The sequence below is a fragment of the Ovis canadensis genome, chromosome 20 (assembly GCF_042477335.2).
Source record: "Ovis canadensis isolate MfBH-ARS-UI-01 breed Bighorn chromosome 20, ARS-UI_OviCan_v2, whole genome shotgun sequence".
Lineage (NCBI taxonomy): Eukaryota > Metazoa > Chordata > Mammalia > Artiodactyla > Bovidae > Ovis > Ovis canadensis.
The window spans coordinates 62,328,832-62,350,048 of record NC_091264.1 but is presented as its reverse complement, the minus strand read 5'-3'; the positions used below and the strand labels follow the sequence as shown (position 1 = coordinate 62,350,048).

The 21,217-nt window shown below is 45.3% G+C and overlaps 1 protein-coding gene and 2 non-coding genes across 4 annotated transcripts in view; 2 read left to right on the top strand and 1 right to left on the bottom strand.

The window, feature by feature from the left end:
* The window catches only part of DSP (desmoplakin), a 43,905-nt gene that overhangs the window by 18,702 nt on the left and 3,986 nt on the right, over positions 1-21,217 (top strand). The window contains exons 5-23 of one of the 2 annotated variants that reach the window (XM_069564272.1): positions 414-542; positions 1,418-1,468; positions 2,355-2,516; positions 3,244-3,348; positions 4,756-4,851; positions 5,171-5,296; positions 5,850-6,002; positions 7,134-7,288; positions 8,447-8,573; positions 9,360-9,561; positions 9,938-10,164; positions 10,851-11,017; positions 11,362-11,500; positions 12,478-12,671; positions 14,261-14,423; positions 15,509-15,592; positions 16,146-16,253; positions 16,853-16,951; positions 17,941-18,438. In XM_069564272.1, coding sequence (XP_069420373.1) covers positions 414-542; positions 1,418-1,468; positions 2,355-2,516; positions 3,244-3,348; positions 4,756-4,851; positions 5,171-5,296; positions 5,850-6,002; positions 7,134-7,288; positions 8,447-8,573; positions 9,360-9,561; positions 9,938-10,164; positions 10,851-11,017; positions 11,362-11,500; positions 12,478-12,671; positions 14,261-14,423; positions 15,509-15,592; positions 16,146-16,253; positions 16,853-16,951; positions 17,941-18,438 — 2,985 coding nt within the window. Of the gene's footprint in view, positions 1-413; positions 543-1,417; positions 1,469-2,354; positions 2,517-3,243; positions 3,349-4,755; positions 4,852-5,170; positions 5,297-5,849; positions 6,003-7,133; positions 7,289-8,446; positions 8,574-9,359; positions 9,562-9,937; positions 10,165-10,850; positions 11,018-11,361; positions 11,501-12,477; positions 12,672-14,260; positions 14,424-15,508; positions 15,593-16,145; positions 16,254-16,852; positions 16,952-17,940; positions 20,236-21,217 lie in introns of both variants that reach the window. The other variant, XM_069564271.1, reaches the window with a different exon arrangement.
* On the bottom strand, positions 4,470-4,542 carry TRNAE-UUC (transfer RNA glutamic acid (anticodon UUC)). The gene has a single exon. It is a non-coding gene; the product is annotated as a tRNA-Glu (tRNA).
* LOC138426081 (U6 spliceosomal RNA) lies at positions 15,645-15,750 on the top strand. The gene has a single exon (XR_011251508.1). It is a non-coding gene; the product is annotated as a U6 spliceosomal RNA (small nuclear RNA).

The following is a 21,217-nucleotide window of genomic DNA, read 5'->3' as shown; positions in this document are numbered from 1 at the left end:
TCTTGCCTGGAAAATCCCATGGACGGAGGAGCCTGGTAGGCTGCATTCCATGGAGTCACTAGGAGTCGGACTCGACTGAGCGACTTCACTTTCATTTTTCACTTTCATGCACTGGAGAAGGAGATGGCAACCCACTCCAGTGTTCTTGCCTGGGGAATCCCAGGGACGGAGGAGCCTGGTGAGCTGCCATCTGTGGGGTCGCACAGAGTCGGACACGACTGAATCGACTTAGCAGCAGCAGCAGCAGCAGCAGCAGCCTTTACAAACTTTTTTTTTTTTGGTTTCGAAAATATTGATTAGTTACAGCTTCATTTGTATCTGAGTGGAAGCTTCATATGCACCGTGGCCGCCTGGCCACCAGGGGTGCTGTCGAGGAGGGAGTTGGAAATAAGGGCCCTCTGTCTCCTTGGCAGGCGGAGATGGACATGATGACCTGGGGCGTGGACCTGGCCTCGGTGGAGCAGCACATCAGCAGCCACAGGAGCATCCACAACGCCATCGGGGACTACCGCTGGCAGCTGGACAAGATCAAAGCCGACCTGGTACTTGGAACTCTTCTTTGCAGAGGCTCCCAACAGCGTACTGAAGGCTGCTGTAGTACAGCATCCCAGGCAGTGTGGGCTCAAACACGAGTTCGCGATTTCTTCCCCAACAGACTGGGAATTTGGTTTTTTTTTTTCATCTTGGCCTGTAGGCATTTTTTTGAATATTGAAGTACAGTTGATTTACAGTGTTGTGGTTAACTTCTGTACAGCAAAGTGATTCAGTTATACATGTATACAGTATTTTTCATATTCTTTTCCACGATGGCTTATCGCAGGATATTGAACACAGTTCCCTGTGCTATGCAGTAGGAACTTGTTGTTTTCCATCCTATATATACTAGTTTACGTCTGCTGATCGAAACCCCCAGTCCACCCCCTGACCCCACTCCCCACTGGCAACCAGGCTCTTGTCTACATAGGGTCTGTTTCTGCTTCGTTGATAAAGTTCATTTGTACCATTTACATCACTGACTTTTGTCCTTAGCCCGAGATGCTCGTCCTTACTTCTTCCACTCTTTTTTTTTTTTACCTACTCTTGTCTACTTGAGTATCTGATCAGGTCTCCCTCTTTTCTCTAAGTTCTGAGGAGTCCTAAGTGATATTTTCAAACTTTTAAAAGTTTGTGTAACAGCGAGTCTGTAAGTGATAGTGATGAGCCCTTAACTTTGTAGAGGTGCCGCCACCAGGCCAGTGAAATTTGCCTCCAGACCGACTGGGAAAAGTCAAAAAGTTTCCATAGAGCAGCTACTTCTTGCTACTGGGGAATCGGAAGTTAGTATGTGTTTGACAGAAGGAGGTTTAGAAGGGCTGTTCTTTCTATGTAAACCCTCAAGGGGAATTAAATAGTTAACTCACTGTTGGTCTTCTTCTAGCGGGAGAAATCTGCAATCTACCAGCTGGAGGAGGAGTATGAAAACCTGCTGGTAAGATGACTTATTCTGAAAGCTCTGTGTTCAGTGCAGTTCGGTCTTGTAAGTGTGGACCTGGGGATTAAAGCACCTGCTTGGCGCTATCCTTAAGGACTCTGGAAGTACCCGGAAGTATAGGAGGGACTTGCAGGTGCTAATTTCATTTCTGCTGCTGTGTTTTCTTTATAAGGGAATTTTAAAAGAATTGTTTCTGAAGACAGTGCTATTCTGTTTGCAAGTTGAAGGCTCCCGTCAATAGCCCTTGTTAAATACTTGCAGTTAAAGACATAAAGCTTTTCCACTTGTGAACTGCAGCCTTTTTACAAAATATAAGCAAAAATAAGACTTGTTTTCTTTAGAGAGTGGTTTTCCAGACCATCCTTACCATTTTATGACAAACTGAATCAATTCCTTGACTGGTAAAAAGAGATCTTTCTATTCTTCTACCTATTTGAGTCACCCTGTCTTCACTTTGCCAGTGTTTCCCTGTTGGCAATGATATTTAAATAACATGGATAGTGGCGACACGGCTGTTTTCCAAGGTGATGACACTTTGAATTTCGGGGACCTTGGAGAGGGCAAAGAGAGCTTGATTTATCTTTTGAAGAATCTGTTTTCTCTTTATGGTCCAAAGCTAATTAGTGAAGCCAAACATTAGTGTATGAGTCAAGACCCATCCGAATCAAGCTAGTTCATTGAATCTAAAATTGTCCCCTTGTTCCTAAGTTTGGGTGGGTCCTTGCCATCTCCCAGCTGATCACTGAATGCAAGAAATTAGCATTTGACTGCTTCTTGGGGTTTTTGTTGGTGAAAGGAACCAGCCAGGGTTTATCTGTGGTGTCTGCAGGGAGCACCACCCATCTGCACATTGTCCTAACGCTGCTCTGACCGTCCTGTGCAGAAAGCGTCCTTCGAGAGGATGGACCACCTGCGGCAGCTGCAGAACATCATCCAGGCCACGTCCCGTGAGATCATGTGGATCAACGACTGCGAGGAGGAGGAGCTGCTGTACGACTGGAGCGACAGGAACACCAACATCGCTCAGAAGCAGGAGGCCTTCTCGGTAAGCCCCCGGGAGCCGCACGTCGGCGACAGACACGTTTGTAATCATTCAATCGGCCGCCTGTCATTCAGCCTTGGCGGGGAGATCGTGAAAAACCATTCCTTCCTGAAGGCTTTTCAGTAACTTAAGGCAGGCAGTTCGGTGCTTAGCATCTCAGAAGACAGAGGAGTGAGGCAGTTCAGTCAGATGTCCCCCAGTGTACACCGAAGAACGTGGTGGCTTAGACCTGAGAAGTAGACAGTCTCAGTATGTGTTGTGGGCTTCCCAGGTGGCTCAGTGGTAAAGAATCTGCCTGCAGTGCAGGAGACCTGGGTTCGACCCCTGGGTTGGGAAGATCCCCTGGAGAAGGAAATGGCAACCCACTCCAGTATGCTTGCCTGGAGAATCCTATGGACAGAGGAGCCTGGTGGGCTACAGTCCATGGGGTCACAAAGAGCTGGACACGACCTAGGGACTGAACCACAACAAGTATGTGTTGTGACTCTGTCACTTCACCTGTGTGCATTCGGATGAGACAGGTCGCTGGTCTGGCCTCAGCCACATGCTGGATCTCAGGCATCCTTTCCGGTCTTAAAAATGCTGCAGTTCTTGAGGAACGCATCACACGGTTCTCTGGCATTGTACTTTCCAAGATGCAGTTTTGTATTTGATTCCTCTAAGGATGGTGGGAGGGATGGAAAGCTGCCAGTGACTTGCTCTAGAGGATTTGCTTCTCTTTCATTCACAGATACGCATGAGTCAGCTGGAGGTTAAGGAGAAAGAGCTCAATAAGCTTAAACAAGAGAGTGACCAACTTGTCCTCAATCAACATCCAGCTTCAGACAAAATTGAGGTGAGTTTCATGAGATTTTTACTTTTATCAAGGGAAGAAAGGGATACTTTTCAAAAAATAAGACTGCCCAAGAAACAAGAAAGACTATACGAATGAGTAGTTTTTGCCCATTGCAAAGCCATGACAAGTTTATTTATCAACACCCTAGACCAGGGATTGGCAAACTTTTTCTGGAAAGAATCAAATAATATACTATTTTAGACTGACAAGCCATTTAGTCTTTGTTGAAATTAACTCTGCCATTGTAGTGTGAAAGCAACTGTAGCAACATGTAACTGAATGAATGTGGCTGTTTGCCAATAAAACTTTATTTATAAATGCAAGTAGTGGGCCGGATATGGCCCTTGAACTGTAGTTTGCTGACCTCTGTCCTAGACTGTGATCTGTGGGATGTGCTCAAGGCAGACTCCTTGTCCAAAGGCTGACTCCCTCTACTGACAGTCAGTGGGCAAGAGCTTTTATGGACGGTGGGAGGGGCTATATGCAGAAATAGCACAGTCAGCTCTGATAGTCATCTCAAAATTAGTCATGCGGTGATGATTGGTGTTGTCCTGATGCTTTTAAGTACAGTTAGCCTTTAGTTTCAGGATCGGTTTGTTCACATTTATTTGAGGCCAGTTCTCAGAACTGCGGCAGCTTATGTCATGCCGACAATCTAGTCCTCATGGAGATGACCTCTTCCACCTGGTGGAGGTTTCAGTATGTACAGGACAACTCACAGGATATAGCCCTTGAGGAGGAACTTTGCTTATTGAATAAACTATTAATATTTAGTCATGTTGGACCGTATTCCTTTGTTTCTGCATTTTCTCACTTCTCTGATTAAGCTCATTGTTTGGGTAAAGTTTTTCCACAGACAAGAGGCAGTTTGAGGACATGAGCGAGGGGGTAGGGGGCACGGACCATAGGGTCCTGCACCATTTCTCCTTGAAACTCCTCATGATCTAACAGCTGAACAGGAATAGGACTTGATGCCCCTGCTTTATCCTTGTTCTGACTGGTCTGTTATGATTGGTCAGGAGCTATGTCATTTGGATGAATATTTTAACTAATACTTGTAAGGATACCCATTTGTTAAACTAGGTCTTTTTTTTTTAACTGCACAGCTTACAGGATCTTAGTTCCCTGACCAGGGATTGAACCTGGGGCCACAGCAGTGAAAGCTCTGAGTCCTAACCACTGGACCACCAGGGAATTTCCAACTGGTCTTAAAATTTAATTTCTACCATACCAAAAGGTTCCTGTTGGGAAATTCTAGTTTCAGTTTTTAGAAAAGACTTTACTTGATTTGGAATTAAATTTTAAAAACTGCTTTATACTTCTCATTGATGCTCACCCATCTGTGGATTGACGGATGCCTCTCTACGGCTGGGTGGTGGAGAGACGGCTGCTGTTCTCTCGTTTCAGGCCTACATGGACACCCTGCAGACCCAGTGGAGCTGGATTCTTCAGATCACCAAATGCATTGATGTTCATCTCAAAGAAAACGCTGCCTACTTTCAGGTTTTTATCCTCAGTAACCGTTTAACTGTCTTTTGGGTCTTGATGCCTTCTCTTTTGAATGTGTTTGAAAAAGCACTGACAACAGTATTTACAATATTGCATAAATACTGTTTGTTGGGGTTTAGCTTAGAGGAGCGTAGACGAGTCACCTATCTTTCAGATAGTCTCGCACGCGCCTGTAAGTTTCTGCTCTCATCTTTGCCTTTAACCACCTGTCAGATAGACTTGTAGGAAAGATACTCCTGCAAGTTGAAGTATTAGGTGATGCTGCGTGTTCAGTTGCTTTTAACTGACGTGGAGTCACCCCCGTCCTTCACAGTTTTTTGAAGAGGCTCAGTCGACGGAAGCCTACTTGAAGGGTCTCCAAGACTCCATCAGGAAGAAGTACCCTTGTGACAAGAACACGCCCCTGCAGCGCCTGCTGGAGCAGATCAAGGAGCTGGAGGTAGAGTCTCAGATGCAAGCCCTTTCCTGGGAATAAAATAAACGCACCCCCCAGTGGATCCAGACTGCTGTTCGGATTTGTGTTGCTCTGCAGAGCAGTGAATGCTCAAAGCTCAAGCAAACCTTGTCTTCACTTTCAGTGGCTTTTCTCAAATACATTTCTCTGCACGCTTAGCTACTGTTGCAGATTACTTCTGCTTCAGTAGTTACCGTTGCTCTAAACAAAAAGGGAGAAAACACTGATGACTTAACATGAAGATCCCTTTGTAAAAGTGCTGGAAAAGCGTACGTCACATGTTATCAGCATAGTCCTCTCACACAGTGATATGCTTTCCTGCCCCCCTAATTCATGGCTGTGTTGCCTGTGTAGTGGCTTCTTATGAAAGGTACCCGTGGTCCCTGCACACAAATGAATGGGTGGCTTTTTACAGCTAATGCAACTACAGCAGGGCCTAATTTGTATTGTCCTGATAGCTATAGGAATGCCATTTCAAGATCTCACCTAATTTTCAGAGAGTATGTACGTTCAAGGATGATTTTATTTGCAATTGCAGAGAGAACGGGAGAAAATCCTTGAATACAAGCGCCAGGTGCAGAGCTTGGTAAACAAGTCCAAGAAGATTGTGCAGCTGAAACCGCGTAACCCAGACTACAGAAGCAATAAACCCATTATTCTGAGGGCTCTCTGCGACTACAAACAGGACCAGGTGTGTGCTGTTACTCAGAATGCTGCCAAAGTTTTCCCTTTCTCTATGGATGGATTTCTGTCCATCGAGAGAGCAGAACTGAATTTAGGTTTCAGGGAACACCCTAGTAAATTATTTTGTATACAAAGGCGAAGCTGTTGAAAGAATGGAGTGATTTTGTTCTGAATCCTGTGATAATTATCAATAAGTAGGACAATAAGTATTTTTAAACTATTCTAATTGTTTTAAGGCTTAAGACTTCTTTTCTTCTGAGATTAAAAGCAAATAAGATACATGGCCACTATGCTGCATGTAAAGGGAATGTCATTGTGGATTTTATGCATTAAATGAACGCATCAGTTCTGTAGGCTCTATGGTCAATACAAACATTTATATGGAAAGATGGCTCCATTTTAGCAAGTTTTCATGAATTTCCCACAACTCTATATTCTTATAAAAATTATGGAGGATTTAATAAATGAAAATGTGACTAGTTGATGAGATGAACATTATAAAACAATCAAGTTTATTCTACCATGCAGAAATGGTTTTAGAACTTGGCTGGAGAGAAGAAAGAAATTGAAATGGAGATCGAAATACCTACTTGTCAAACTTGTTACGTTAATAATTAAGATAGATGTCATAATTTACCCATTTCAAGAAGCTATCTAGTTAATTTAGAAAAGAAGCAATTTAGATGCTGGAGTTAATTTAGAAAGTTGTCTTTTGGGGGACCTGATACCAGAAATTTTTTGTTTTTATTTAAAAATTTTAACAAGTGAATGAGGTGTGATGTCCACACACTGAAATCTACTATATGAAACAAAAACTCACAAGTGTAGAAAAGTCAAGAGGTGAGTTTTTGCTTTATAAAAGGATTTATCCCATCACCGGGGTACTGCCCTGGCTGTGTCCTGGAAAGTCACTCCTCCTAATTCCCTTCAGATACACCTTGTAGACTCACCTGTTGTATTTAAAGCATCAGTCCTGTTGGGTTGTGTCAAGGTCAGCTTGAATGGAGGAGAAATTAAAGTGTTTCAAAGCTGCAACACTTTGCGTGTTGTCCTTGTGGCTGCTTCTGTTTTTTTGAGCAAAAAGATACAAATGTGAGCCTGTGGATCAAGCCAAAACATGATGCTGCTTGCCTTGCAGAAAATTGTCCACAAAGGGGACGAATGTATCCTGAAAGACAACAATGAGCGGAGCAAGTGGTATGTGACTGGCCCAGGGGGCGTGGACATGCTGGTGCCCTCCGTGGGCCTCATCATCCCTCCGCCCAACCCTCTGGCCGTGGACCTCTCAAGCAAGTATGTAGTTCAAGTTCCTGCTGGCCGTGATGTGGACATGGGTGGGGAAAAGTGTGGCCGACCCCGGTACAAAAACTCAGACACACCGCTCCACACATCTGTCATCTACCCCAAAGTGGGATCCGGTGAAGGGCCCTTTGCCTTGTCTTGAGGTTTTATGTTGAAGATACTGTACTCATCATTGGAAGATGAAAAAGAATGTTTGACAGTAGAGGAACTCATCTTGACCATGCACTTGAAAGGCGTGGTTTCAGAATTCTTCCTCCTTTTAGGCAATTGGTAGCCTGACATATTGGAGAAGGGAAAGGCAACCCACTCCAGTATTCTTGCCTGGAGAATCCCATGGACAGTCCATGGCGTCACAAAATGTTGAACACGACTGAGCAACTGAACACACACACACACAGTCTGACATGTAGCCACAAACAGAATATGTGGCTAAACATTTCACATAAACATTTGGCTCATCAGTAAGTAGCTGGAACATTCGCTTGACAGGTTGTCCAGGGCAGATTTTCCCAAATGTTTTATAAAGGAAATCTTCAGCCCGTTCAAGGTGGGGTGAGCGTAGCCTAAGGAATATTTCCAAACCCCAGAAGCCATCAGAGTTCTACGACCCAAGACCCATCTCTCCCTGCCAGTGTGCATGGAGTCAGACCTCTATCAATTAAAAAGTTGCTGACAAATAACCCAACCACCCCAAATTGTACTGTGTGTTTCAACCAAAATTATTCCAGTGTATCTAAACCCATGTCAGTCATTGAGAGTATACTTCTGGGTATTGGTCCAAATCCATCAAAATGTTGTTGTTAGTTGATAAGTTGAGTTCAGCTCTTTTGCAACCCCATGGACTGGAGCCCAGCAGCTCCTCTGTCCATGGGACTTCCCAGGTGAGAATACTGGAGTGGGTTGCTATGTCCTTCTCCAGGGGATCTCCCCGGCCCAGGGATCAAGCCCGAGTCTGCAGCATTGCGGGCGGATCCTTCGCCGCTGAGCTGCTGGGGAAGTCCTCACTGAAATGCTGATGTTTTGCAGCTGTTCCACGTGCCCGTTGCTCTGTTAGTTCTCCTTTGAGCTTTCTGTGCCATGGGGCCAGGTTTCCCCTTCGGGATGAACTTGGAGAGCCAGGCCCGTGTGTTTTTCCCTTGTGCCTCCTAGGATCGAGCAGTACTACGAAGCCATCCTGGCCCTGTGGAACCAGCTCTACATCAACATGAAGAGCCTGGTGTCCTGGCATTACTGCATGATTGATATCGAGAAGATCAAGGCCATGACCATCGCCAAGGTAGGTCCTCAGGACCCCCTTGCTGCCCAGAGGGGCTGTCCAGCCACTCCCCGCGCTGTGGTTTCTACCAGACAAACCTAGCTGTGTAGTTGATGCTTTTGGGGTCAGCAAGAGAGTCAGCTGAGCCTTCCTTAGAGGTTCTAGTTCATCCAACACAGATGGGAGGAATGGCACCGGGCTGCTTACCAGACAGAGAACTAATTAAAGTTACCCAACAAGCCAGAAGTCCCTGGCAAAGGCATGTGGTCCTGTGATCCTCTGGGTCCCCTTCCCCTTAATAGACATAATGGAAAATGAGGTCATAATTATTGACTGGATAGCACAGAAGTAAAAGGTAGGGTAGGATTCTTGGAATCCAAAGCGTTAGCTACCCTAGACCGGTAGTTTTCAGATTGTGGTCCAAGAACCCCAGGGGTAGAGGTCCTCCGGGAGGACAGGGGCAGACGGCAGGGAGGGTAAGTCTGGAGGCTTCCCTTCACTGTTAGTCAGAGCAGCTTTGCTGTGATCCACTTGACTCTTGGGGTTTCTGAGTCCTGTTTCCTTTGAAGAAGAAAATCTCATAGGAAGAAAAAAATTGACAACTCGCTGCTGTGGTTCTTAGGAGCAAGGTCTAAATCCTCAAAGACCTGTCTTAATGGGTCCTTGAGGGGCGATGCCTCAGGCCACTACCCTCCGCTCCCCACCCAGCTTCCCTCCCACCGCCCCCAGCATGGTGCATTTCCCAGCAAACTCCCCTTGGCCACTGTGTGGGGCCGCCAGAAACACCTCCGCCGGGTTTATTTCCAGCTGAAAACCATGCGGCAGGAAGACTACATGAAGACCATCTCTGACCTCGAGCTGCATTACCAAGAGTTCATCAGGAACAGCCAGGGCTCGGAGATGTTCGGAGACGACGACAAGCGGAAGATGCAGACCCAGTTCACAGATGCCCAGAAGCACTACCAGACCCTGGTCATACAGCTGCCCGGCCACCCCCAGCACCAGACAGGTTGGCTCTCTCTTCGCAGCCACCATACGTGCAGGTTTCGAAAGAAAGGACGTAGTTTGCCCAAAGCTTGTTTTGGAATCACTTCTTTGAAAGATCACGTTTCAAAAGTCACTTAGGTTGGAGGAGAGTGGATACATGTATATGTATGGCTAAGTCCCTTTGCTGTTCACCTGAAGCTATTAATTATCACAGCACTGTTAATCGACTGTACCCCAATACACAATAAAAAGTTCAAAAAGAAAGAAAAAGACACTAAGTTTTCAGAACCCAATCCAAGGAAGTAGCAACACTCTCATGCAGCCTAGCTGTTTTCTTGAGGCCTCGCACCCTTCTTGACGGGAATTCTCTGATTTTTGTGGTCCTAACATTTTTACAGTAACCACGACTGAAATCACTCACCTTGGAACCTGCCAAGACGTCAACCATAATAAAGTAATTGAAACCAACAGAGAAAATGACAAGCAAGAAACGTGGATGTTGATAGAGCTCCAGAAGATACGCCGGCAGATGGAGCTCTGTGAGAGCAGGATGGCCCTGAAGAACCTCCTTCTGGCAGATCAGGGGTCTTCCCACCACATCACAGTGAAAATAAACGAGCTCAAGGTAGGCGCTCGTTATTATTTTGCTTGATTCCAGGTATATTTATATTTAACCGAGAACTAATGGAAAAAACCTCCTGGTTAAAACGTTTTTAGGTTTAAACCTATTGAAACCTTCGCTTTCAATAAAAGGCTTCTGGCCCGACTTCCTTTTTCCTTTCCTGTGCTTCTGAATTTGTTGAACAATACCAGGCTGGGGATTGAACTGTCTTTGCTGTTAGATGATGGGCTGCTGAATCAGGCTGCAGTGTTCCTCCTTTTCTGCAATATAGTGCTTTGTAGATTTCCGAAGTTTTCACAAGCATGAATTCGGCCTCTGCCTGAGACAGCGTATGATGTGGGTTAGACAGGTAGAAAGATATTCTTTGCAAACAGGAAATGGACGTGGAGAGATTTGGCTGGGGGAAGGGGTGTAAGAGCCGCGGAGCTGGGACTGCAGCCCAGATGCTTCGGCATCAGGCTCAGTCATTGCTTCTGCTCAGCCAGGCCTGGGCACGGCATTGGAATGTCTGAGGTGTACTTTCTAAGGGAGAGGGTTGATCAACCCAGTGCTGGTAAGGCCTCCCTGATGAAGGACAGGAAGGGTCAACTCTCTCTTGAATCATTCACATTTTGTGGGCTTTTTGAGGGCATGAAGGATGGTGACAGGCATACAGCTAAATCAAAGGCGCTTTCCTTCTTTCTGGACAGAGCGTACAGAATGATTCTCAAGCCATTGCTCAAGTTCTCAACCAGCTGAAGGACATGCTAGCCAACTTCAGAGGCTCGGAAAAATATTGCTATTTGCAGAATGAGGTATTTGGATTGTTTCAGAAACTGGAAAATATCAACGGCGTGACGGATGGCTACTTAAATAGGTAAACACGACCGACACTGACCTCAGATATTTGGCTTTTCTCAACCTTCATTTTGTGAGACTCCATTTGCTTTATGTGCTGGTTGCCTGTGGTTTGTCTTTTTATGAGGGACTCACATTTTCTGTGCTTCTGGGAGAGGATCCTCCAGCCTAGGGCTCCAGTCCCTCTGTTCTGAACTCTGGTGTCTCTTCTAACAAAGGCAGCCTCTTCAGGCCAGAGCTTAGCATTCTTCCATTAATGCAATTTTTCTCTGCTTTAATATCGTTCCCTTTTATGAAGAGTGACAAGAGCCAAAGTCTAATTGTGTCATCAGCAACTTTATCTGCCTTTTTGGCTCCCGACAGCTTGTGCGCCGTGAGAGCCCTCCTGCAGGCCATTCTCCAGACAGAAGACATGTTGAAGGTTTATGAGGCCAGACTTACGGAAGAGGAGACCGTGTGCCTAGATCTGGATAAAGTGGAGGCTTACCGCTGTGGACTCAAGGTAATAAGAGGAGTTTTAGCAGCAGCCCGGTTTATTTCGGAAAAAAATGCAGGAGCACTCAGTCCCCAGTGATAAAGCTTCGCTATGTCTTCATGACTTTGGAGGATTACTGGATTTTGTTGGCCACATGTGGTTGACATCAGCTGTTATCCCCAGAACGCTCTTGTCCAGAGCACGTTGGCAGGACCTACCTGAGAAGGTCGCTTGTAGTGAGATTAGCCTGGGGAATGCGAGTTAAGCCTAGTTAAGCTGGTACTATAGTACTGGGGTGGGCTTCCCCAATGCCTCAGCGGTAAAGAATCTGCCCAAAAAGACACAGGAGACTCAGGTTTGATCCCTGGGTCGAGAAGATCCCCTGGAGAAGGAAATGGCAACCCACGCCAATATTCTTGCTGGGAAGTTTCATGGACAGAGGAGCCTGGCGAGCTATGGTCCCTGGGGTCATAAAGAGTGGAGCATGACTTAGCAACTGAACCTAGTACTGTGGTACTTCTCAGAGCCTGAGATATGATGTTAAATAAATTAGTGTGTGGGTGCTCAGTCCTGTCTGACTCTGTGATCCCATGGACTGTAGCCCGCCAGGCTCCTCTGACCACGGGATTTCCTAGGCAAGGATACTGGAGTGGGTTGCCATTTCCTTCCTCAGGGGACCCTCCCATCCCAGGATTGAACATGTATCTTTTGCATCTCCTGCACTGGCTGGCAGATTCTTTAACGCTGTGCCACCTGGGAAGCCCAAATATATTAATAGATTTTATAATTTTCCAGGAATGGAATGGAGTGTGATATGTGGCATTCCTTAAACCGACGTACACATCAATTTTTTTTCCAATTCTTTTTTTTTTCTTGAGTTAGCACAACAAACTAGGTCATTAGCACAAATATTAGGAAATGCAGTCTTTAAAGATATTTTCCTTGCAGTGTAGCATCAAGTGGGAAAGAGGTTAATTTGTACTTTTTTTTTTCTGCTGTGATAGAAAATTAAAAATGACTTGAACTTGAAGAAGTCCTTGTTGGCCACCATGAAGACTGAACTGCAGAAAGCCCAGCAGATCCACTCCCAGACTTCACAGCAGTATCCACTGTATGACCTGGACCTGGGCAAGTTCAGCGAAAAGGTCACCCAGCTGACAGATCGCTGGCAAAGAATCGATAAACAGATAGACTACAGGTGAGCCAGGCTCCTCCCACACTTTCTGCCCGTTTGGTTGTTCCCAATATAATGGCACTTGAAGTCATCACTAAAGAAAACAGTGGTTCTGGAGACTTCCTGGGTGGTCCAGTGTTTAAGACTCTGTGCTTCCAATGCAGAGGGTGTAGGTTTGATCCCTGGTTGGGGAATGAAATCCTGTATGCCTTGTGGCTTGGCCAAAATCTAAAACAAGAGATCAGAGGTCTTGTTCTGTGTGTCAGTTTGGCATCCTAGGTGCTCTCTTCGCACACTGGCAGCTTTGTTGGGAGTGGAAGAGACCTCATCCCAGTAGCCAGGCTTGAACTCACATATGTCGGGTACCCTCCAGGCTCATAGGGAAATAAGGGAAGCCGCTGATCAGGCTCTTCTGTGCCCCCTAAACTCCTGTTATGACCGTTTATTGGAAGGAGTAGTGACTCTGAGGGAGCATTCTCCAAAATTTTGTGAAAATTAAATCTTATATTTAATACAAAAGAAATGTCTTACTACAAATGAGGATTTGAAAACATCTCCTGAAAACACCTCCTAAAAGCATCTTTATTGATATATAATTCACACGCCATGCAATTCGCCTTGAATTCACAGTTGAAAGTATACAATTCAGTTGTTTTTAGTAAGTTCAGAATGTGTAACCATTACCACATTCCAAGTTTAGAACATTTTCATCACCCTAAAAAAGAAACCCGGAAGACTTCCTGGCTGTCCACTTCCACTGCAGGGGCACAGGTCTGATCCCTGGTCAGGGAACTAAGGGCTTCCCTTGGGGCTCAGCTGGTAAAGAATCTGCCTGCAATGTGGGAGACCTGGGTTCAATCCCTGGGTTGGGAAGATCCCCTGGAGAAGGAAAAGGCTACCCACTCCAGTATTCTGGCCTGGAGAATTCCATGGATTCTGTAGTCCATGGGGTTGCAAAGAGTCAGACACGACTGAGCAACTTTCACTTAACTCTTCACTCACGCTCACAAGGAACTAAGATCTCGCACCTGCGTGGCATGGCCAAAAACAAAACGCCTTGTACCCACTGGCAGCTTGCCCTGTTTCCTCCCAACCCTTCAGCTCCAAACAACCACCGTTGTACTTGCTGGCTCCATAGATTTGCCTATTCTGGATACTTCATATGAATGGAAAGATACGATATGTGGTCCTTTGTGACTTTTTCTTTTTTTTCCATTTAGCATAATATTTCCCAGGTTCACCCATGGTGTAGTGCATGTCAGTACTTCACTTCTTTTTTCTGACTGTATAATATTCCGTTGCATGGCTATACCACCTTTTGTTTATTCTTCCATCATCGGATGTATATTTGGGTTGTTCCCAGTTTCTGGCTATGATGACGTGCTGCTGCAGACAATCACACGTTAACTTTTGTGTGAATGTATGTTTTCAGTTCTTGAGTGTGAGCCCAGTGGCATTGCTGGGTTGTCTGGTAACTCTGTGTTAATACTTCTGCAGAGCAATAGCAACACCATCTATGGGGTCGCACAGGGTCGGACATGACTGAAGCAACTTAGCAGTAGCAGCAGCAGCAGCAATGCCCTGATAATTTTATTATCTCTTATTATCACCAGATTATGGGACCTGGAGAAACAAATCAAGCAACTGAGGAATTACCGTGATAACTATCAGGCTTTCTGCAAATGGCTCTATGATGCCAAACGCCGCCAGGATAGCTTAGAATCCATGAAGTTTGGAGATTCCAACACCGTCATGAGATTTTTGAATGAGCAGAAGGTATAAGCAGATTTGTCACTGCATAGATTTCACTGGGGATAAGCTGTATTTTCCTCTGGTTTTCATAGCAGTACTGAGGTTTAAAGTGATAAGTTTTTTTAAAATGTATTTTATTGAAGGATAGTTGATTTACACTGATGTGTTAGTTTCAGCTGTACAGCAAAGTGATTCAGTTATACATAAATATACGTTCTTTTCCATTATGGTTTATTGTAGGATATTGAATATAGTTTCCTATGCTATACAGTAGGGCATGTTGGTTTTCCATTCTATACATAGAAGTTTGCATCTGCTAATCCCAGATTCTCAGCCTCTGTCTCCTACCAACACATACACTCAGCACCCACAGGTCTGTTCTCTATGTCTATGCATCTATTTTATTTCGTAGATAAATTCATTTGTGTCATATTTGAGATTGCACATATAAGTGATATTACATGGTATTTGTCTTTTTTCTTTCTGACTTACTTCACTTAGTATGAAAATCTCTTGGTCCATCCATGTTGCTGCAAATGGCATTATTTTGTTGGGTTTTTTTATGGCTGAGCAATATTCCCTTGTGTATATATACCTTATCTTCCTTATCCATTCGTCTGCTGATGGACATTAGGCTGTTTCCGTTTCTTCACTATTATAAATCGTGCCCTTATGAACATCGGGGTGTGTGTATCTTTTCATGAAATGATAAATCTTTAATACCACTAGTCCATTTGGGGAATGCTTAAATAATGCCCAGAGGAAAAGCAGTTGAGATATTTACAAAGAAATGCAATTATGAACATAGAAATAATGTTATGTTGTAGTAAAGTATCCTTACAAATTGAGTTAACAGGACTAGAGATGAGTGCTGACTAGATAGTAACCTCTTAGATCATAAGAAGTTGAAGATCTTTCTATTTTCTGAATAGAAAACATACTCATCTCCTGAGGTTTAACTGTGAGACTGTGGGGTCAGAACAGGTCTTAAACTGAGCCGGGGGGGAGGTGGTGGGGGGGGGAAACAACAGTGGTTAAAGAATGAAAAAACATTTATTTTAAAATATGTGTACACTTTAACATTTGTAAATATTTTCTTTTCTGTGTAGAACTTGCACAGTGAGATAAGTGGCAAACGAGACAAATCAGAAGAAGTACAAAAAATTGCTGAACTTTGTGCAAATTCAATTAAGGTATGTTGGTTTCAGAAAGCGTGTTTGTGTTTCATCAAGAATATTATGAACGGTGTTTGCGTTGGCAGCATGAGTATTAAAATGGAAATCATACAAAGAAGATCAGCCCAGCCCTGTGCAAGGATAACATGCAAATTCATGAAGTGTTCTGTGTTTTTTTAATTAAAAAGAACATTATTGACTATTTTCTGATTCACTTTAAAGATGATAAACTTCTTGAGGACAGCAGTTATGGCTTTTGTGTATTCTCTCCTGAACAAACCATAAACACTTGTGATCCATTAGCTTGAATTCATTATACGCTGGCAGTATTTACGGCAGTGGGCTGGTCTTCATTTTTAGACTGGTGGTGTGTGCAGAAATCTCCGTTTAGCTTAAAGATGTGCCACTGGTTTAATGCTATTGTATGATGCTTGGACACTAGCAGCATGTTATGGCCTTTGGGGTTGGACATCAGAAGTACAGTGTGGTGATTTAAAACTGGAATTGTAGCTGCCAGTGACTCCTCTTAAGTCAGTTACGTATGTTTTTCTGAAATGTCGTTATTCTGCAGGATTATGAACTGCAGCTGGCATCATACACCTCAGGACTGGAAACTCTGCTGAGTATCCCTATCAAGAGAACAGTGATTCAGTCTCCTTCTGGGGTGATTCTGCAAGAGGTAGATAAGTCATTACCTCTCTCTGAGAGCCTGCCCCTCCGTCTGCATCTTCTTCCTTCCCTGTCCCCTTCCTGTCTTCCCCACCCTCCCTGAATTAATCTCTTGCTATTTGGAGGGTTTCCGTTCAAAAAGGTTTAATAGGTTATCCTCTCTCTAGTGTAAATCATCAATATAAGATGCACTTTAGGAAATGATCAGTGAGAAGTCTGGGTCAGTCTATTTATACATTAGACTCTTTGCAGAAACTGGGCTTAAATTCTGGGTTTATTGAGGTTTTTTATTCCATTTAAAAAGTGGAAAATATCTAATCAATTTCTAAAGACAACTTCTTCTCAAAGATATCAGAGCATCACCCATATCAGATGGTTTAGGGGGCATACCCTAGAGGGATGAAGATAAAATGCATGGTATAGGCCCTTGGTTTTATTGCACTTTATTGTTTTATTGGATTTTGGAATTAGCACAGATGAAAAGAGGGAGCTCACTCTTTAAGCTGTAATTTCACTATTGGACTGTTTAGAAACAGAATTGGTCAGCTCGCATTGGGCTTCTTGTGAATGCAATGTCATTGACTGGTCCTTGCGTATCTTTCCTCCAAGGCTGCAGATATGCATGCTCGGTACATAGAGCTTCTTACAAGGTCCGGAGACTATTACAGATTCTTAAGTGAGATGCTGAAGAGTTTGGAAGATCTGAAGGTAATATACTCACTTTATTTCCATGGACGATTGAAAAGAAAATAGAATGGAACTTAATTATTACTGCCTCTTTGGGTTTAACTTTTTCGTTTGCATTGGGGTACAGCCGAGTAGCAAACAATGTTGTAATCGTTTCACATGAACAGTGAAGGGACTCAGCCATACATACACATGTGCCTCTTCTCCCGCAAGGCCTCCTCCCTTCCAGGCTGCCACATATCATGGAGCAGAGTTCCATGTGCTGCACAGCAGGTCTTTGTTGGTTATCCATTTTAAATATAGCAGTGTATACATGCCCTTTTTTTTTCACTGCCTCGTTTTAACATGGACGCTCCTTGGTAAAACTGTATTTCCTCTAAATAGTGTAATACAGTTCGTTCATAAATCAGGTATCAGTCCTATTCTCCAGTTCACTGCACGAAATGGACTGAGGTCATATTTTCAAAATTATAGCTATTTTACTTTGCCAAAACCCCCAGGAATTTCATTTAACGTTTGGTCAAGGAATTAGCTTTATTTCTTTGTGTGAAATTAAGAACACCCAGGACTCGCTGGATTTGAATTTTTCACATCAGGTGATTGTTGAATTTACTTCTCGTTTCTAATGCTTGTGCTGAGTTTATATGGAAGCTTACTTTATGCCTGGAAATTAAGGACGCATAATTTAGGAAATCATAAGCTTTTGGTCTTGAAAGAAATTCCTTCATTTGTAGATATTGAAGGAAGCTGAAACTCAAAGAGGGTAAGTCCCTTACTAAGATCATGCAAGCACCCAATGGAAGAATGACAAGAGTACGGATTTCTTGAGTTTTTTTGCCAAGTAGCTTTTGCCTTGTATCATTCTTTATGTGCTTGTCTGTGTGTGCGTGTGTAGTTGTGTAACAAGAAGTGAAGAAAGCACCTGGGTCTGCTGGGGAGGAAGTACCACTTCTTTCTTACGATGTCGAGGTATGTTTCTTTCAACACCCTCTCCGGTTTCCCTTCCACAGCTGAAAAATACCAAGATCGAAGTTCTGGAAGAGGAGCTCAGGCTGGCCCGAGACGCCAACTCGGAGAACTGCAATAAGAACAAATTCCTGGATCAGAACCTGCAGAAATACCAGGCAGAGTGCTCCCAGTTCAAAGCTAAGCTCGTGAGCCTGGAGGAGCTGAAGAGACAGGCCGAGCTGGATGGCAAGTCGGCCAAGCAAAACCTAGACAAGTGCTATGGGCAGATCAAAGACCTCAACGAGAAGATCACACGGCTGACGTATGAGATTGAGGATGAGAAGCGCAGGAGAAAGGCCGTGGAGGACAGGTTTGACCAGCAGAAGAGCGACTACGACCAGCTGCAGAAAGCGCGGCAGAACGAGAAGGAGAGCCTCGGCTGGCAGAAGATGGAGTCTGAGAAGGCCATCAAGGAGAAGGAGTTCGAGATAGAGAGGCTGAGAGTGCTGCTGCAAGAGGAGGGTGCCCGGAAGAGAGAGTATGAGAGTGAGCTGGCCAAGGTAAGAAACCACTATAATGAGGAGATGAGTAATTTAAGGAACAAGTATGAAACAGAGATTAACATCACCAAGACTACCATCAAAGAGATATCCATGCAGAAAGAGGATGATTCCAAAAACCTCCGCAACCAGCTCGATAGGCTCTCGAGGGAGAACCGAGATCTGAAGGAGGAGATCGTCCGTCTCAACGACAGCATCCTGCAGACCACGGAGCAGCGGAGGCGGGCCGAGGAGGATGCCCTGCAGCAGAAGGCCTGCGGCTCCGAGATGCTGCAGAAGAAGCAGCACCTGGAGATAGAGCTGAAGCAGGTCATCCAGCAGCGCTCCGAGGACAACGCCAGGCACAAGCAGTCCCTGGAGGAGGCGGCCAAGACCATCCAGGACAAAAACAAGGAGATCGAAAGGCTCAAAGCTGAGTTTCAGGAGGAGGCCAAGCGCCGCTGGGAATACGAAAATGAACTGGCTAAGGTAAGGGCCAATTACGACGAGGAAATCATCAGCTTAAAGAACCAGTTCGAGACGGAGATCAACATCACCAAGACGACCATCCACCAGCTCACCCTGCAAAAAGAAGAGGACACCAGCGGCTACCGGGCCCAGATAGACACCCTCACCAGGGAAAACCGGAGCCTCTCAGAAGAAGTCAAGAGGCTGAAGAACACTCTGGCCCAGACCACGGAGACCCTCAGGAGGGTCGAAGAGAACGTCCAACAGCAGAAGACCACTGGCCTGGAGATGTCGCAGCGGAAACAGCAGCTGGAGATTGAGCTCAGGCAGGTGACGCAGATGCGGACGGAAGAGAGCGCCAGGTACAAGCAGTCTCTGGACGACGCTGCCAAGACGATCCAGGACAAAAACAAGGAGATCGACAGGTTGAAGCAGCTGATCGAGACGGAAGCCAGCCAGAGGAAGTGCCTGGAGGATGAAAATGCCAGGCTACAGAGGGCGCAGGGCGAGCTGCAGAAAGCTCACAGCAGCGCCACGGAGACCATCAGCAAGCTGAAGGTGCAAGAACAGGAGCTGCTGCGCCTGAGGCTGGACTATGAGCGGGTGTCCCAGGAGAGGACCGTCCGGGACCAAGACATTGCCCGCTTCCAGACATCCCTGAAGGAGCTGCAGCTGCAGAAACAGAAGGCGGAGGAGGAGCTGGCCAGGCTGAAGAGGGCGGCCTCCGAAGACTCCTCCAAGAGGAAGAAGCTGGAGGAGGAGCTGGAGGGCCTGCGGAGGACCCTGAAGGAGCAGGCAATCAAGGTCACCAGCCTGACCCAGCAGCTGGAGCAGGCGTCCATTGTGAAGAAGCGGAGTGAGGACGAGCTGCGGCAGCAGCGGGACGTGCTGGACGGCCACCTGCGGGAGAAACAGAGGACCCAGGACGAGCTGCGGAGGCTGGCCTCTGAGGCTGAGGCCCTGCGGCGGCAGCTGCTGCAGGAGCAGGAGAGCGTCAGGCAGGCGCAGGCGCGCAACGAGCACTTCCAGAAGGCCATCGAGGACAAGAGCCGGAGCCTGAACGAGAGCAAGATCGAGATCGAGCGGCTGCAGTCGCTGACCGAGAGCCTCACCAAGGAGCACCTGATGCTGGAGGAGGAGCTCCGTCAGCTCCGGCTGGAATACGATGACCTCCGGCGGGGCCGCAGTGAGGCCGACCACGACAAGAACGCCACCATCGCAGAGCTCCGGAGCCAGCTGCAGATCAGCAACAACCGCACGCTGGAGCTGCAGGGCCTGATTAACGATTTACAGAGAGAGAGGGAAAACTTGAGACAGGAAATTGAGAGATTCCAAAAGCAGGCCTTAGAGGTATTCACAAATATTTGATCGCCGCTTGTTGCTGCTCCACTAATCCCCTCCGCGGTCCTCTCTGCCGGGCTGAAGGCTTGCAGCCCTCTCACGTTTTCTCTTTGCTGCTGTCTGTCCTCATCAGACCTGCGGTGGAGTGATTGCGGTGCAGTTGGCCCGTCTCTTCTCTCACCGGTGTTCTCTTTGTAACCCACGCTGGCTCTGCCTTTCGAGCCTCCACCGGGTGTAAGAGCTGACATCTCTTCCTCTCGATGTTCCACGCTGTTTTCTAGAAGACGGCAGCTCTTACCTTATGAGCTGTGACCTATGTTTGTAGTTAAAATCTTCCTAAATAAAAGCCACATTAAAGGGCTTTTTGAGCCATGTTAAATTGCACGCTTTCTATACAATTTTTAAATCACTTTTCTTGCTTGCTTTTCATGATTTTTCTGCATGCATTATTCTATGCTCTTTTCATCCTGGCCCTAATATGTTTCTTTTTGTTTGGCTTTTCTTTTAACCCCTAATTTTAACACTTCTTGAACTTCTAACACGTTTGACTTCTGTAAACAATATTTGTGTGGGGCTGGGGGTGCAGGGGTGGATGTGTCCATAGATTTGTATAGCTTTATTAAACACATCAATATAGCTGTAACAGGTGGCATGTAGGTACAGCAGGTGTGATAACCTGGAAAAAAATTCACCATATTTGTTCAAACCATAATTACCATTAAGAGTAAACCAGGTATACAACTGCTCGTATCTCCTATGGAAAAGTATAGTAAGTATAGAAGCCATTTATCAAAGTGGCAACATATATGTTCAGACTTTTTTTTTTTCCCACGAACTTGTAAGATAAAATAACAGTACAACTAAGGAAAGAGGGAAAGGGCAAATAAGTAACTATATGTTGTACAAATATAGGAAAAGAGGTGAAATGGTGATAGTCCTATGATGTGATGAAACCATTATTTTTTTTTTCCATTTCTTTCTTTTTGCATTT